Below are 13,509 nucleotides of genomic sequence, written 5' to 3' on the forward strand. Positions count from 1 at the left end.
GGTCTGGGCAGCCATCTTTGCACCAGATGTTACTCCACCTTCATTTTGTTGGAGTTCAGAACCATGTGTGTGGTTATTCAGTCTGGTTTCTTTGCAGCGGGGATAAGATGAAATGCAGACATATGTGAGAAGCGACACTCAGCAGACTGAAAATCCAAACATATTCTGGAGCCTTGCTGACTAAGACCATATTTTACAAAGACATTCAGTGATACTTTATCAGATGGCTGAGTTTTGTGTGCTGATGTGTAAAAAATCTACAATTAATGCTCTTGAGTACAGTAAATTAGGATATGTTCCCATTAATGTTTTATTTATACTTCTCTCTTCACAGTATTCCCTTTGGCTGTACAGTCTTTGTGGTTACACTTTTTGACATGTCATCAGCAAAACAGCTGTTATCCACTCAAGAAAAGGGGACTTTGCATTTCTGCATCTTTCAGAATGTGGTCCACCCACTCCTAATATAATCCAATTGGGCGTGGTGGTTAGAACGAGGTCTTGCTCTGTTTGTTTTGGGTCAGACTAGCGCATTGGCAGCTGCTCTGTGTTTATAAATTGCAAAGGGCTGAGCCCAGCACTCTCACCAGTGATTAATTGCAGACGTAATATGGCAAGTGTTCATTTAAAATTTGGTTGTAGGGCTGGCTGGCTGTTGGCCATTTCTCTAGCTCCACCCGTTCGATAATGCTCTCTGGCAGTGTTGGCTAACCTGTGACACTCCAGGTGTTTGTGAAACTACAAGTCCCAGCATGCTTTGCCAATATATAGCAGCTTATTGCTGGAAGGGTATGCTGGGACTTGTAGTTTCACAACACCTGGAGTGTCACAGGTCAGCCAACACTGTTCTAGAGCAATGAGAGTCAACCTGATGTATTTCAGTGGCCTCATGGGCAACCCTCTAAAAATTTTAAAGGGCCGTTCATTGCTGAATATCTCAGTAATAAGTGAAAACCATATGTTTAATTAAAGAAAGAGTTACTGATTTGTAATAGTATATCAGAATGTGTTTTAAACAAGTGCTAGAAGTTATAAGAAATCTGACAATAAAGCAGGAAAGATCTGGGGGCCGCAGGTGGAGGCTTGGAGGATCGCATGCTGCCCTTCACTAGTTTACATAAAAAGAACAATATACCGGTACATTATACCTTTTTATTTTATTATTTTCTTAGAAAAAAATATTTACATTTTACCAAATGGAACTGATATTTATTGTGTTTGTAGATTATGAAGATCTATCATGATATTTGCTGCATGATGCTGTTAATCTATACCCATTGCATGTTTTGTATTTCAGATGCAAATGTTGGACAAGTTTCCAGTGGAAGGTGGTCAGAAAGATCCAAAACAGAGAATTATTCCATTCTTACCAGGTATGTGTTAATGGAGTCTTAATCCGCAAAAAGTGGTTGATGTCAGTGTGCATCCTTGCAAATTACTATAGCAACCTATATTACCATATTCTAAAAGGCTGCGGAGGCATACTTGCTGTTCAGTAGAGTTCCAGACACAAATTAGCATAAAACACAATTAGCCATTATATTGAAGCTGTGTGCATACTTGATAATGGTGCTCCCACTTCATAATGCTGTCTGGTACTTATCTGCAAAGGGAATGTGAGACTCTTTTGTGGCACTAATAACCCTTTGTGGGTTTTCTGACAGAGGTTTAATGTCCAGTAACAAGCTAAATTTCCACACCTTCACAACATTAGTCAGTCATAGGTTGCTTTGAAACAGTTATTGCAGCTTTTAGTCAAGTCAGAGGGGTAGATTTACTAAACTGCAGGTTTGAAAAAGTGGAGATGTTGTATATAGCAGCCAATCAGATTCTAGCTGTCATTTTGTAGAATGTGCTAAATCAGTGGTTCCCAAACTTTTGCAGTTCGCGGCACCCTTAGAGTCTCCATAATTTTTTCAAGGCACCCCTCCAAAATAATTACTGAGCAGTTCTGTTTTAGAAGTAGTTGGGTCAAAAAAATGTAATAAGTATTTAGGTCAGGACAGAAATACTTATTTAGTTGTATGCAAAAATGCCCCCTCTGCATCCAGACACTCTGCCCCCTCTCATGCTGCCCTCTCTCACGCTGCCCCTTCCTCTGCCCCTTCCTCTGCCCTCTCACGCTGCCCCCTCCTCTGGCCTCTGTCACGCTGTCCCCTCTCCTCTGCCCTCTTGTCACGCTGTCCCCTCTCCTCTGCCCTCTTGTCACGCTGTCCCCTCCTCTGCCCTCTTGTCACGCTGTCCCCTCCTCTGCTCTTTTGTCATGCTGTCCCGTCTCCTCTGCCCTGTCACGCTGTCCCCTCCTCTGGCCTCTGTCACGCTGTCCCCTCCTCTGCTCTTTTGTCATGCTGTCCCGTCTCCTCTGCCCTGTCACGCTGTCCCCTCCTCTGGCCTCTGTCACGCTGTCCCCTCTCCTCTGCCCTCTTGTCACGCTGTCCCCTCTCCTCTGCCCTCTGTCACGCTGTCCCCTCTCCTCTGCCCTTTGTCACGCTGTCCCCTCTCCTCTGCCCTCTTGTCACGTTGTCCCCTCTCCTCTGCCCTCTTGTCACGCTGTCCCCTCTCCTCTGCCCTCTTGTCACACTGTCCCCTCTCCTCTGCCCTCTGTCACGCTCCCTCTCATTCTGTCCCCTCTGCCGCGGCCAGCCAGAAAAAAAACAAACAAAACATAAACTTACCAATCCGCGCGACGTTAGGACCCAGCATTCTCCCTCTCTCTCACGCAGCTTGTCACTATAGCTGCGTGAGAGAGGAGGAGAGGATGCTGGGTCCCGGCGCCGCGCGGATTGGTAAGTTTATGTTTTGGTTTTTTTATGGCTTTCCCGCTGCACCCCTATGACAGAGCCGTGGCACCCCTGGGAGCCGCGGCGCACACTTTGGGAACCGCCGTACTAATTGATAGCTTAAATCTGATTGGTTGCTATAGACAACATTTATACTTTTTCAAACCCGCAGTTTAGTAAATATAGCCCAGAGAGTCTGATGGACAAAATGGGCATATGTGGAGGGGACACAAGAGTACATTTTGTTGGTTCTACTTCCTTAATGTGCTGTCTTATTAATAGTATTCAAAACCTGTTAAAAATTTATTTTTCATAATAAAATCTCTTTAGTCCAGGTGATGTTCATTACATATTGCCAAGGACACACTGGTAGGTTAATTGGCTTCTGATAAAATGAACCCTAGTTTGTGTGTGTATTTGGTTGGGAATATAGATTGTAAGCTCCACTGAGGCATGTACTCCTGTGAATAATTAAATACTCTTTAAAAAGAGCTGTGTTTTATGTAGGCGCTACATTAATAATCATTTTCAGTTTTGCCATGCATCAAACCAAATATAAGATTTTATGGTCCACATGTACAAAATATATAGGCCAGCATTTTTTCATGGTTTTGAGTCTAAAAGCACTAATAATAATTGTAACATTATTTTTCTGTTCTAATCCATTACAACACAGCCCCATCCTATCATATACAATACCATTTGGAGGCCAACATACTATGCAGAGCCCCATGTAGACTAGTATGATTTTGTTTATTCATTGGTCATTTTCTCTGTTTTGCCCTTAGTATGAATTTGTGCTTCATACTAATGTAATACACAATTTTGTGTATTGATAGGTTAATTGGCTGCTATCAAAATTGACCCTAGTCTCTCCCTCTCTCTCTGTCTGTCTGTGTGTGAGTGTGTGTCTATATTAGGGAATTTAGACTGTAAGCTCCAATGGGGCAGGGACTGATGTGAATGAGTTATCTGTACAGCGCTGCGTAATTAGTGGCGCTATATAAATAAATGATGATGATTGATATGGGTGAGCTGAGAGAGCTGAGGGAAGGCTCCCTTCGAGCTCCCCTCGCCAGTATCGCTTTGTGACTGAGAGATCTTGCTGGGTCACAGAGCTGTTCTTTGCCATTCGACTTCCTAACTTTACACTAATAACAGTCTGTTGTTGGTTTAGTGATCAGTTTCTCATCCTGCATTGAACTCAGATTCTCTGGTTGAGTTCACTGAAGGAGTAGAAATGAAGCCTAGGTGGAGGTAAGTATTACCCCTGGTCCACCATGGACTGGACAATATATGGCGTCAGCGTATGTGCCTACTGTTGTTTTGTTTCAGTGTATGTTTATATTTTATACATTTGTGCTGATTGTGTTTGTTTTTTTTTTATTTACCATCGTACTTCCTCCTACAGTAAATGATTATGGATATTAGAAGTTACCTTGGAGAGCCATGACCTGTATTAAAGCACTTGGCCGGTAGCCTTGTGCTTTTATATGGTCCTGAAACTCCTCTATGAGCTCTGATATGCTTATCATTACAGTATAGGGTACATCAGCCCATAGATCAACTTATTCTTAGTGTATAAAGTTACTAAGCTTACCTGCTGTGGCACTGCTACATAGGGTGGCACTGCTGCATAGGTGTGGCTCGTATACTGTGCTCAATATGTTTAAGCCATTTCCATGTCAATGTACCTAGCTTATTTCATTTATAAGTGATAGGCAGTTGTATAATAAAAAAAATGTACTGTATAATCACTGTATGCCTAACCAGCTAAGCTAAAAATGACATACAAATATAATTCTTCTAAAATAGTCTTGGATCACATCCCAGAGACTAAGCCCTATTGCTGATATTTTCTTTTTAACTTCTAACCATTGTGCTTTTGCTTGAAGAAGGGACAAAAGATTGTAAAATACTCTCTTAAAGAATGCAAGTCATGGGTAGTGGCTCATTATTACCAAATCAGATTGTTATTACTTACTGGGGCCAGATGATGCTTAACTGGATGAAGATGGACCAGCTCTGTTTTATTAAATTAAAGTTTCATGACATTAAATCTGTATCTCCAATAAAAAATGTCTTCTAATCAAATAAATAGGATGTATAATTATGTTGGGCAAAATGTAATGCAATTAGAACATGTATAATGCTGTGTTTTTCTCTGCACTGTCTTGAAGTACAGTCTGTTACTGTTGATTCCAGAGAGCATTTTGTCATTTAGAAGCAATAACAGAGACATCTTCCAAATAGGATTCCTAAAGAGAAAATGTAACTGTTTCTGCATAGGTTTTTAAATAATGCATTTGTCATATGTTGTATGAATGTGAAACAAATAATACCTTTACTGTGAGGAACAGATTTGTTAATCTGGATTGTTAGATTGTTTGTATTTGTTTTACTAATCCTCTTGCTTGATTAGTTATACCTGGTGGGAGGTGGGTTTTCAGTATGCAGTTGGTAACTGGGACCTTATTGCTTTAATTATGAGGCCTCTGCTATCAAGTTAGCTCAGAGTATTTTCCTTCTTGTCTGGTGTACATCTGTATAAAGACCTGTAACTAATTAAGCGCTGCCAGGCCGCGTCAGCAGTTTTTGGTTTTGCACAATATGAATCAGCAATACTGTGGGGATTCTGCAGTGCACTGTGTTTTGTGCCAAATTGTAATCCTTGTGTTGTGGGAATATTTACATTTGGACCCTTGCTATCACTCTTTGATGTATATTGTGTGTGTATAATATATATATTTTGGATATGTTTGAAAAAAAGTTCTATGTTAATAATAACCTACTGTAACTGCTTACTTCTTGCCAAATGTCAAGTTCAGCACCTTGATTTTGTTTGTTCTCCCCTTAAATGTCGTCGTCATCATCATCAGGATTAGATCCCTTCTAATCACTGGCACTGACCAGCTTGGAACCTTATATAATCCTACTATTATTTCCGGTGTTCTCTGACTACCGACTCAGAAAGCAATTCTATAACTATAAAGACTAAGGGGTCTATTTATTGAAAGTGCTCCAATATGAAGATCATCTCTGATTAGCCAATTTACTAAGAAAAAATGTAACTGGGGCAGCTGAGTGATGGTCTATAAAGTTATGGAATTAAAAATAAAAGCTCTTTCAGTTCCAGTATGGCTCCATGCATGTTTGGTTCCCCAGCATGTCCTCTGTGTCCTGAATTCAAATAAATACAGGAAGTACCATTGTCAGACCCCATGGCAGCCACTGTACAGAGGCTGGCAGCAGGGGTGACAAAGCTGCCGCTGGACTCAGGGATTGCTAATGCAGGACCCACTAGACCACCAAGTATAAGGGGGACACCTCTGGGTACCACAGGACTGTATGCACGTCTATACTTGTGGTGCCCAGAGCCGGGTCTTTCGACCCTTTTTGCTGAACACTAACTAGCCCCGCTGCATCATTCAGCTTTTACATGTTGCTGTTATCTCAATATGTAAAATATATATGTATTGAGATAACAGCAACTTCAATACAGGGCACTGATGATCGGATTAGTTAGCGAGAGAAGTTTGTTTGAATGGGAATAATTTATAGACAATCAGAGCAAGGTGAGGATTTGGATAGATTAGTAATACCACTTTCATACTGCCGCCCTGGCAATATCCCGGGTTTTTCAAGCCGGGTTTTTGCCGGGGCTCGGAGCGTCCCAGCTCAGAAACACCATTCATACTGCACCTCGGACCCGGGAATTTCCCGGGTTGACCCCATTCATACTGCACAAGTCTGTGCCCTGGCAATTTGTGGGAGTCATCACCAGAGCAGTTTTCATTGGCTGAAAAATGGTGATGTGATTGAAAGGTGACTGTTTTTTTTTTCTTCCACGGGCTCCCACCGATGACATCATCCTCCAGAGACAGGCAGACAGCCAATCAGCTTGTTTTCTGTGCAACCCGGGTTGAAAAACCCGGGTTGCACCATTCATAGTGCAGGCAACCCAGGTCCGACCCGGGAATTACCCCTCGATAAATCGGATTTTTGACTTGTACCATTCATACTGCACCAAGACCCGGGTCGTTTGAGCTCGCCCCGGCAAAAACCCGGGATTTTGGTGCAGTATGAATGGGGTATGAGATATTCATGCAATAAAAGGTGATCATTATGGTTTAATGAGCATGACACTGAAGTTATCAATACGTCATGATTCCCCTCAGTCACTAGGTCTGACCCTGACTGATCATTTATGGGATATTCTGTAGAGACCCCTGAGGCAGTTACCAGGGATCAGTTGTGTTTTTAATTGACTATGGGTGGAATTCAGTTGGCCGCGCTACGGGTAAAAGTAACGCAGCCTGCGCATTTTTACTGTTATTAATTACCGTTATGACATTATGGTAGTTTAAATGCCGGCTTTTTGCTCCCTGAGCTGCGAGCAGAAAGCCGGGTTGAAGTTACCATAATAACCGTAATAACTTTAACGCCGCACTAATTTGGGGGAAATTGAATCCCCCCCTATATTGGTGTTTTTGTCCACTACCTGTATCACAATGAGCAGATGCACTATGTGTTTGTAATGCACAAAGAATAATAAACAGGCTTGGCCAACAAGCAGGGTTTATTTTAATTATGATGTGCCCTTGCTGTCCCCAGGCAGCCAAAATAATACCAGGACTTTGCCCTGGACCAATGACACCATTGAGTAGCATGTAATTATCCATCATATATTTCAACCAGCAGCCAAATAAACCTATAGAACCACATAAGATCATCTATAGCAGCCCTTGTTTTCCCATAGAGTGTTATGTGCTCACCAGTCTTGTGTGCAATAGTATAGATTTATACATGGATAGAGGCAAATAGAGAGTAGCAAGCTAACAGCTCAAGTGGTACATGACACAATGACATCTCCTCCTTAAGTTTCTCTGGAAATTGCTGCTAGGAAAAAACGTAGCTTTCCCAAGACACCCAGTGGTGATGCAGATGGGTCTGTACAACATTTTGACATTTGGTCTGGTCTAAAAGAATTGCCCAAAAATCGTGACAGCTCTTCCCTAAAATGAACTACAAATTCCATGAGGAAGGCCATTACTGGAAATTACGTCAAAGTACACAGACTTCTGTGATGGTGGACTCCAGTGGGGATGAATTAGTATTGTTTGAGGATGATGTACACACTGATGAGGGTGAATATGATGACAGTGTAGATTGCAGGTGCATAGATCTAGCTGAGAGAAGGGAGCTAGCTGATGCTGGTATGCTTGGTAATATTTTGGGTATGGAATAATGGCAATTTTATGTTTTTCTACAGTAAACTTTCACCTTTATTAGAGAGGTGTTTTTTCTTTAAAAAGGTACAAGCTTTTTATTTACATTTTTGTTTCCCTGACTTAAAACCACTATGCACTTGAACATAGGCTTTAGCACATAAGGTAGAGGGATTAGTATCATCATGACTGAGACTGGAGAGTGAGAAGAACAATGCCACCCCTCCTGTTTCTGTATGAGCTACAGCACAGTAGAATGTCACTGGAGACTTTTAAGAACACTGACAGCCTTATTATTACAATTTCTGTCTCAGCACTGAACCCTGCCACCTCTCCTGTTTCTGAATGAGCTATGGTACAGTAAAATGTAACTGCAGATTTCGACCAAGACTGCCAGCCCTAGTATTTGTATTTCAGCAATGACAATTAGCAATGTAGCTTTTCTCTTTGTGTGTTACCTATATAACTCTGTACATTATGTGACTGCAGATTTAGAAGACCAAGCCTGCCAGACCTATTAATTCTATTTCAGCAATGACAATTAGCAACGAAGTAATGGAGCTCTCCTTAATGTCACTGAAGACTTTGAAGAACACTGCTACCCCCTCCTCTTTCTATTCTACCTTTGACGCTGCCCATCTGCTCTACAGACTACCAAAAACTGTGCTTCAGCTTCTGTGTCCCTCTGTGAAATGGTGCTGGATCACTGTGGAGGGCGGCACTTATAGAATCCAAAACTCATGAGATCCTACGACGTAACAATGATGTTTTGCCTCGTTTTCAATTCCGAGGGCACGCAAAAGTACTGAGTCGTCTCGGCTCGATACTCGGATCTGCTAAGTTCGGGGAACCGAGCCTGAGCATCTCTTCCATAAATATGGAACTGTAACAGTTGAAATAGAAAGCAGAGCTGGAGGCTAACAGAGTTATTGGAGTCACAAGCTGTAGTCTGGGTGAGCAGCAGATGGGGTAAATGGTAACAAGCAGAGATCAGTATGGGCAGCAGAGAGGGTAAATGGTAACAAGCAGAGGTCAGTATGGGCAACAGATAGCGTAAATAGTAACATACTGGGGTTGAGCGAGCCAGCAGACAGCAAAAGCAAAAAAAACGAGCAGGGTCAATAGCGTGCAGATAATATGCTACAGAGCATGATCACCTAGCCAAGCTTACGCTATTCGAGGCAACAAGTGAATGGCAATGAAAGCCTAACAAACACAAAATGGACAAATCCCAGCAGCGCATCAGTTCAGACCTCACCGTGCGAAAACACATGATGAAGTCAAAGACCATCAAAGCAACAAACACACAGAACCACTGTTTCTTTTTCCTTTCCATAATTCTGACACATCACTTCTGAATAAATATTATTATTCTGTACTACACAAATGTGTAGTAATCCTGCAGCTGTTCTCTATATGCTTTTACCTCGAAGGTTAAAGACTTTGGATACTCGGTCAATGGCATCACTAATGGATGCTTTTAAGTTGCTCGCCTTACCCATGGCACTGCCACAGTATCAATTACAGCAAGTGGCTTATTTAAGAATGCTGATTAGTTGCCTTTTAAGAAATACTGGACTGTCTTTTTTTCATGTTCCATTCCCACACCCTAAAAGCACCTTTCGGTTCGGATGCCAAGGAAAAGTAAACCTTGATTTGTACAGTCTTTTCAGAACGATAAACCACAAATTTCCTCCCAAAAATAAATATTTATATCTGTTAATGTCATTTCTTTGAACCCACAAATGTCACCACTGCAATGTGCATCTATATACTATATATGCTGGCCTTTTTTGTTTTTATTCTGCTTTTTTCTCTTTTCAGTCTTTTTTTTTTCTTGTATTGGAAATTCCTCACTGAGCAGCTACTACAAGAGCATTGTGGGGGAGAGCTGCTGAGTTTGTCTGTTGCCAAGGAAGTTGATTGGTGTGAAACACTGCTCTTCTTGTATGGAGAGACAAATGCCAGTTCATCTCCTAGATTGTGCTCTGTGCATAAATTACAGATTGCGTAAGTGACAGATTGTGGCCACCAAATAGCCAATCTCATCAAATGAATGCTACTTGGTTTTGAGTATATTCTTTAATCGGTGCTTTTTATGTTTCTAGACTTGTTTTTTATATGTCTCAATGGACATTGGCCTTGGGGATTAAAGACAAATAGGCTCTGCATGTTTTAATTGTAGCTGAGACAATTGAAAAGCGTCCTCTGGTGAGGTGATTGCTATCAAAGTTACAATACATCCTGGATAGCATCTAAAGAAACTGAACATTGTAAAGCCCCACTCTCATCTGAAATGGGTAGTCACAGACCCCCCCCCCTCTCCCCCCTCTCCCCACATTCTTCCTTCTTGTTGGTATACTCTCCCTGAAGCCTAGTGACCTTGCTCCACACACTATGGGCACTTCATAGTTAACCTTCACATGTAGGGAAGGACAATAATTCATACTGCTTAGAAATCAAGGAGCAACCTGGCAACCACTAAATTATAAACTAGGTTGGGATTAGAGATGTGCACCGGAGACTTTTGGTGTCTCGTGTTTTGTGTTTTGGATTCGGATTTCCGTGATGTTTTGGGTTCGGATTTGTTTCGCAAAACACCTGCCGAAAGGTTTTGGTTCGGATTTAAGGTTTTGGATTCGGATTTTTTTTTGAAAAAAGCATAAAAAGTTCAAAAATCAAGTTTTTGGGCTTATTTTCACTCCTACGCTATTATTAACCTCAATAACATTCAATAACAAGCATTTCCACTAATTTACCGTGTATTCTGAACACCTCACAATATAGTTATTAGTCCAAAACGTTGCAACGAGGTATCTTTCTGGACTGCGTAGTGGAGTGGTCCCCACAATATAATAAGAAAACCATCAACTGGTCTTAATCGCACCAAAAAATGTACCTGGACTGCGTAGAGGAGTGGTCACCACAATATAAATTAAAAACCCTGAACTTGTATGATTCGCACCAATAAATGTATCTGGACTGCGTGGAGGAGTGGGTCACCACAATATATATAATAAGAACACCATCAACTGGTATGAATCGCACCGAATAATGTACCTGGACTGCGTAGAGGAGTGGGTCACCACAATATAAATTAAAAACCCTGAACTTGTATGATTCGCACCAATAATGTACCTGGACTGCGTAGAGGAGTGGGTCACCACAATATAAATTAAAAACCCTGAACTTGTATGATTCGCACCAATAAATGTATCTAGACTCCGTAGAGGAGTGGATCACCACAATATATATAATAAGAAAACCATCAACTGGTATGAATCGCACCGAATAATGTACCTGGACTGCGTAGAGGAGTGGGTCACCACAATATAAATTAAAAACCATGAACTTGTATGATTCGCACCAATAATGTACCTGGACTGCGTAGAGGAGTGGGTCACCACAATATATATAATAAGAAAACCATCAACTGGTATGATTCGCACCAATAATGTACCTGGACTGCGTAGAGGAGTGGGTCACCACAATATAAATTAAAAACCCTGAACTTGTATGATTCGCGCCAATAAATGTATCTGGACTGTGTAGAGCAGTGGTCACCACAATATAATTTAAAAACCCTCCACGGGTCTAAATTCCCCAAAAAAAAAAGTTCTGGACTGCGTAGTGGGGTGGCCCCGGTACACAATTTTTTACCGGGGCCACAATATTATTAAAAAACCCTCCACGGGTCTGAATTCCACCCAAAAAGTTTATGGACTGCGTAGTGTAGTGTTCCCTACAATATTATTTAAAAATTTTGCAGCAACAGTCAACGTTGTTTAATATCTGATACACCTCTATCTGGACTGCATAGTGGAGTGGCCCCGGTACCCAATTTGGTACCGGGGCCACAATACCTCCTCCAACCATGGTACAGAGCATTCATCATTGAGATCCCATCAAGTATGTTAAAGACAGACAGGGTCGAAGTGTTATTGGTTGACTTTGTAAACCAAAAAACTGTCCCTGTTGCACATAGTCGTGCAATGAAGACTGACTTTTTCATTTAAAGGCACCATCTTTCAAGTGTAGTGTTTGTAAGTCATATTATACTTTTGGTAAAATTTGTTTAATTTGTTCCTCTTTATGGTAACTACTAATAGAATTAAAGTATTAAATAGAGTGGTAGTGTGGTATAGAGTGGTCCCCACAATATAATAATAAAACCCTCAACTGGTCAGAATTCCACCAAACAAGTATCTGGACTGCGTATTGGGGTGGCCCCGGTACCCAATTTGATACCGGGGCCACAATAAAATAAATACACCCTTAACTGGTCAGAATTCCACCAAACAAGTATCTGGACTGCGTAGTGGGGTGGCCCCGGTACCCAATTTAATACCGGGGCCACAATAAAATAAATACACCCTCAACTGGTCAGAATTCCACCAAACAAGTATCTGGACTGCGTAGTGGGGTGGCCCCGGTAACCAATTTGATACCGGGGCCACAATACCTCCTCCAAGTTCCAAGTGTAGTGTTTATAACATATTAACACTACACTAATTCTAGCACGTCAAAACCTCTTGTTTTAAATAATGACAGGGCATTTAACTTTTGATTTAATTTATTGCATTTGTTGGCATTTTCTTTTACTTTTTGAACATGGCAAACGACTGTTGAATGGTCACATAATGCCAAAAAAATAGTTGCAAGATGGAATTGTCCTTGGGACCTCCCACCCACCCTTATGTTGTTGAAATAGGACATGCACACTTTAACAAACCGATCATTTCAGCGACAGGGCCTACCAAACAACTGTGGCTGAAATGATTGGTTTGTTTGGGCCCCCACACCAAAAAAACAATTCATCTCTCCCTGTACAAACTAAACAGGCTCTACTGAGGAAAGATGTCGTCCTCATCCTCAACCTCTGATTCCTCTCCCCCTACAGTGTGTACTTCCTCCTCCTCACACATTAGCAATTCGTCCCCGCTGGACTCCACAACCACAGGTCCCTCTGTACTATCTGGAGGGCAGTGTGAGGAAGCAACCTCCTTCGCCGCTCACTGACCAGGTTCCCCGCTGCACTAAAAACTCTTTCCGAGTACACACTGGAGAGGGGATAACTTAGTTAAAAAATAGAGCCAGTTTGTACAGGGGCTTCCAAACTGCCTTTTGGAGTTCTACCACTTCACTACCTCTAGTTAATTTAGATTGCAAGGCTTGTAAATATAAATACTTTGAAGATAAAAAAAAGCAGGCTGCACAGACTGTGGAGCTAGAAAGTGAAATTAAATGGACCACGTTACTTTGGTGGCTATCTATGCCCCCCCGCCCTACACTTGTAGTTGAATATAAATAAAGCAGCCTGCATAGACTGTAGAACTAGAAATTCAAATATACAAAGAAATGGACAAAGGCAGTTTGGTATCTGTCTGCATCAGATCCCCTCTCCACTAGGAGTAAAATAGAAAACTATTCAGCCGTTATATAATCTAGATTATAAATAGAAATTGAGAAAGGCAATTTGGTATCTGTCTGCATCATAATCA

At 41.5% G+C, this 13,509-nt stretch overlaps 1 protein-coding gene across 2 annotated transcripts in view; it reads left to right on the plus strand.

Moving 5' to 3' along the window:
• SH3PXD2B (SH3 and PX domains 2B) overlaps window positions 1-13,509 on the plus strand; it is a 146,796-nt gene that overhangs the window by 57,595 nt on the left and 75,692 nt on the right. For both annotated transcript variants that reach the window (XM_075209626.1, XM_075209627.1), the window contains exon 3: window positions 1,298-1,373. In XM_075209626.1, the coding sequence (XP_075065727.1) occupies window positions 1,298-1,373 (76 nt within the window). The remainder of the gene's footprint in view (window positions 1-1,297; window positions 1,374-13,509) is intronic.

The sequence above is a fragment of the Mixophyes fleayi genome, chromosome 4, assembly GCF_038048845.1.
Source record: "Mixophyes fleayi isolate aMixFle1 chromosome 4, aMixFle1.hap1, whole genome shotgun sequence".
Lineage (NCBI taxonomy): Eukaryota > Metazoa > Chordata > Amphibia > Anura > Limnodynastidae > Mixophyes > Mixophyes fleayi.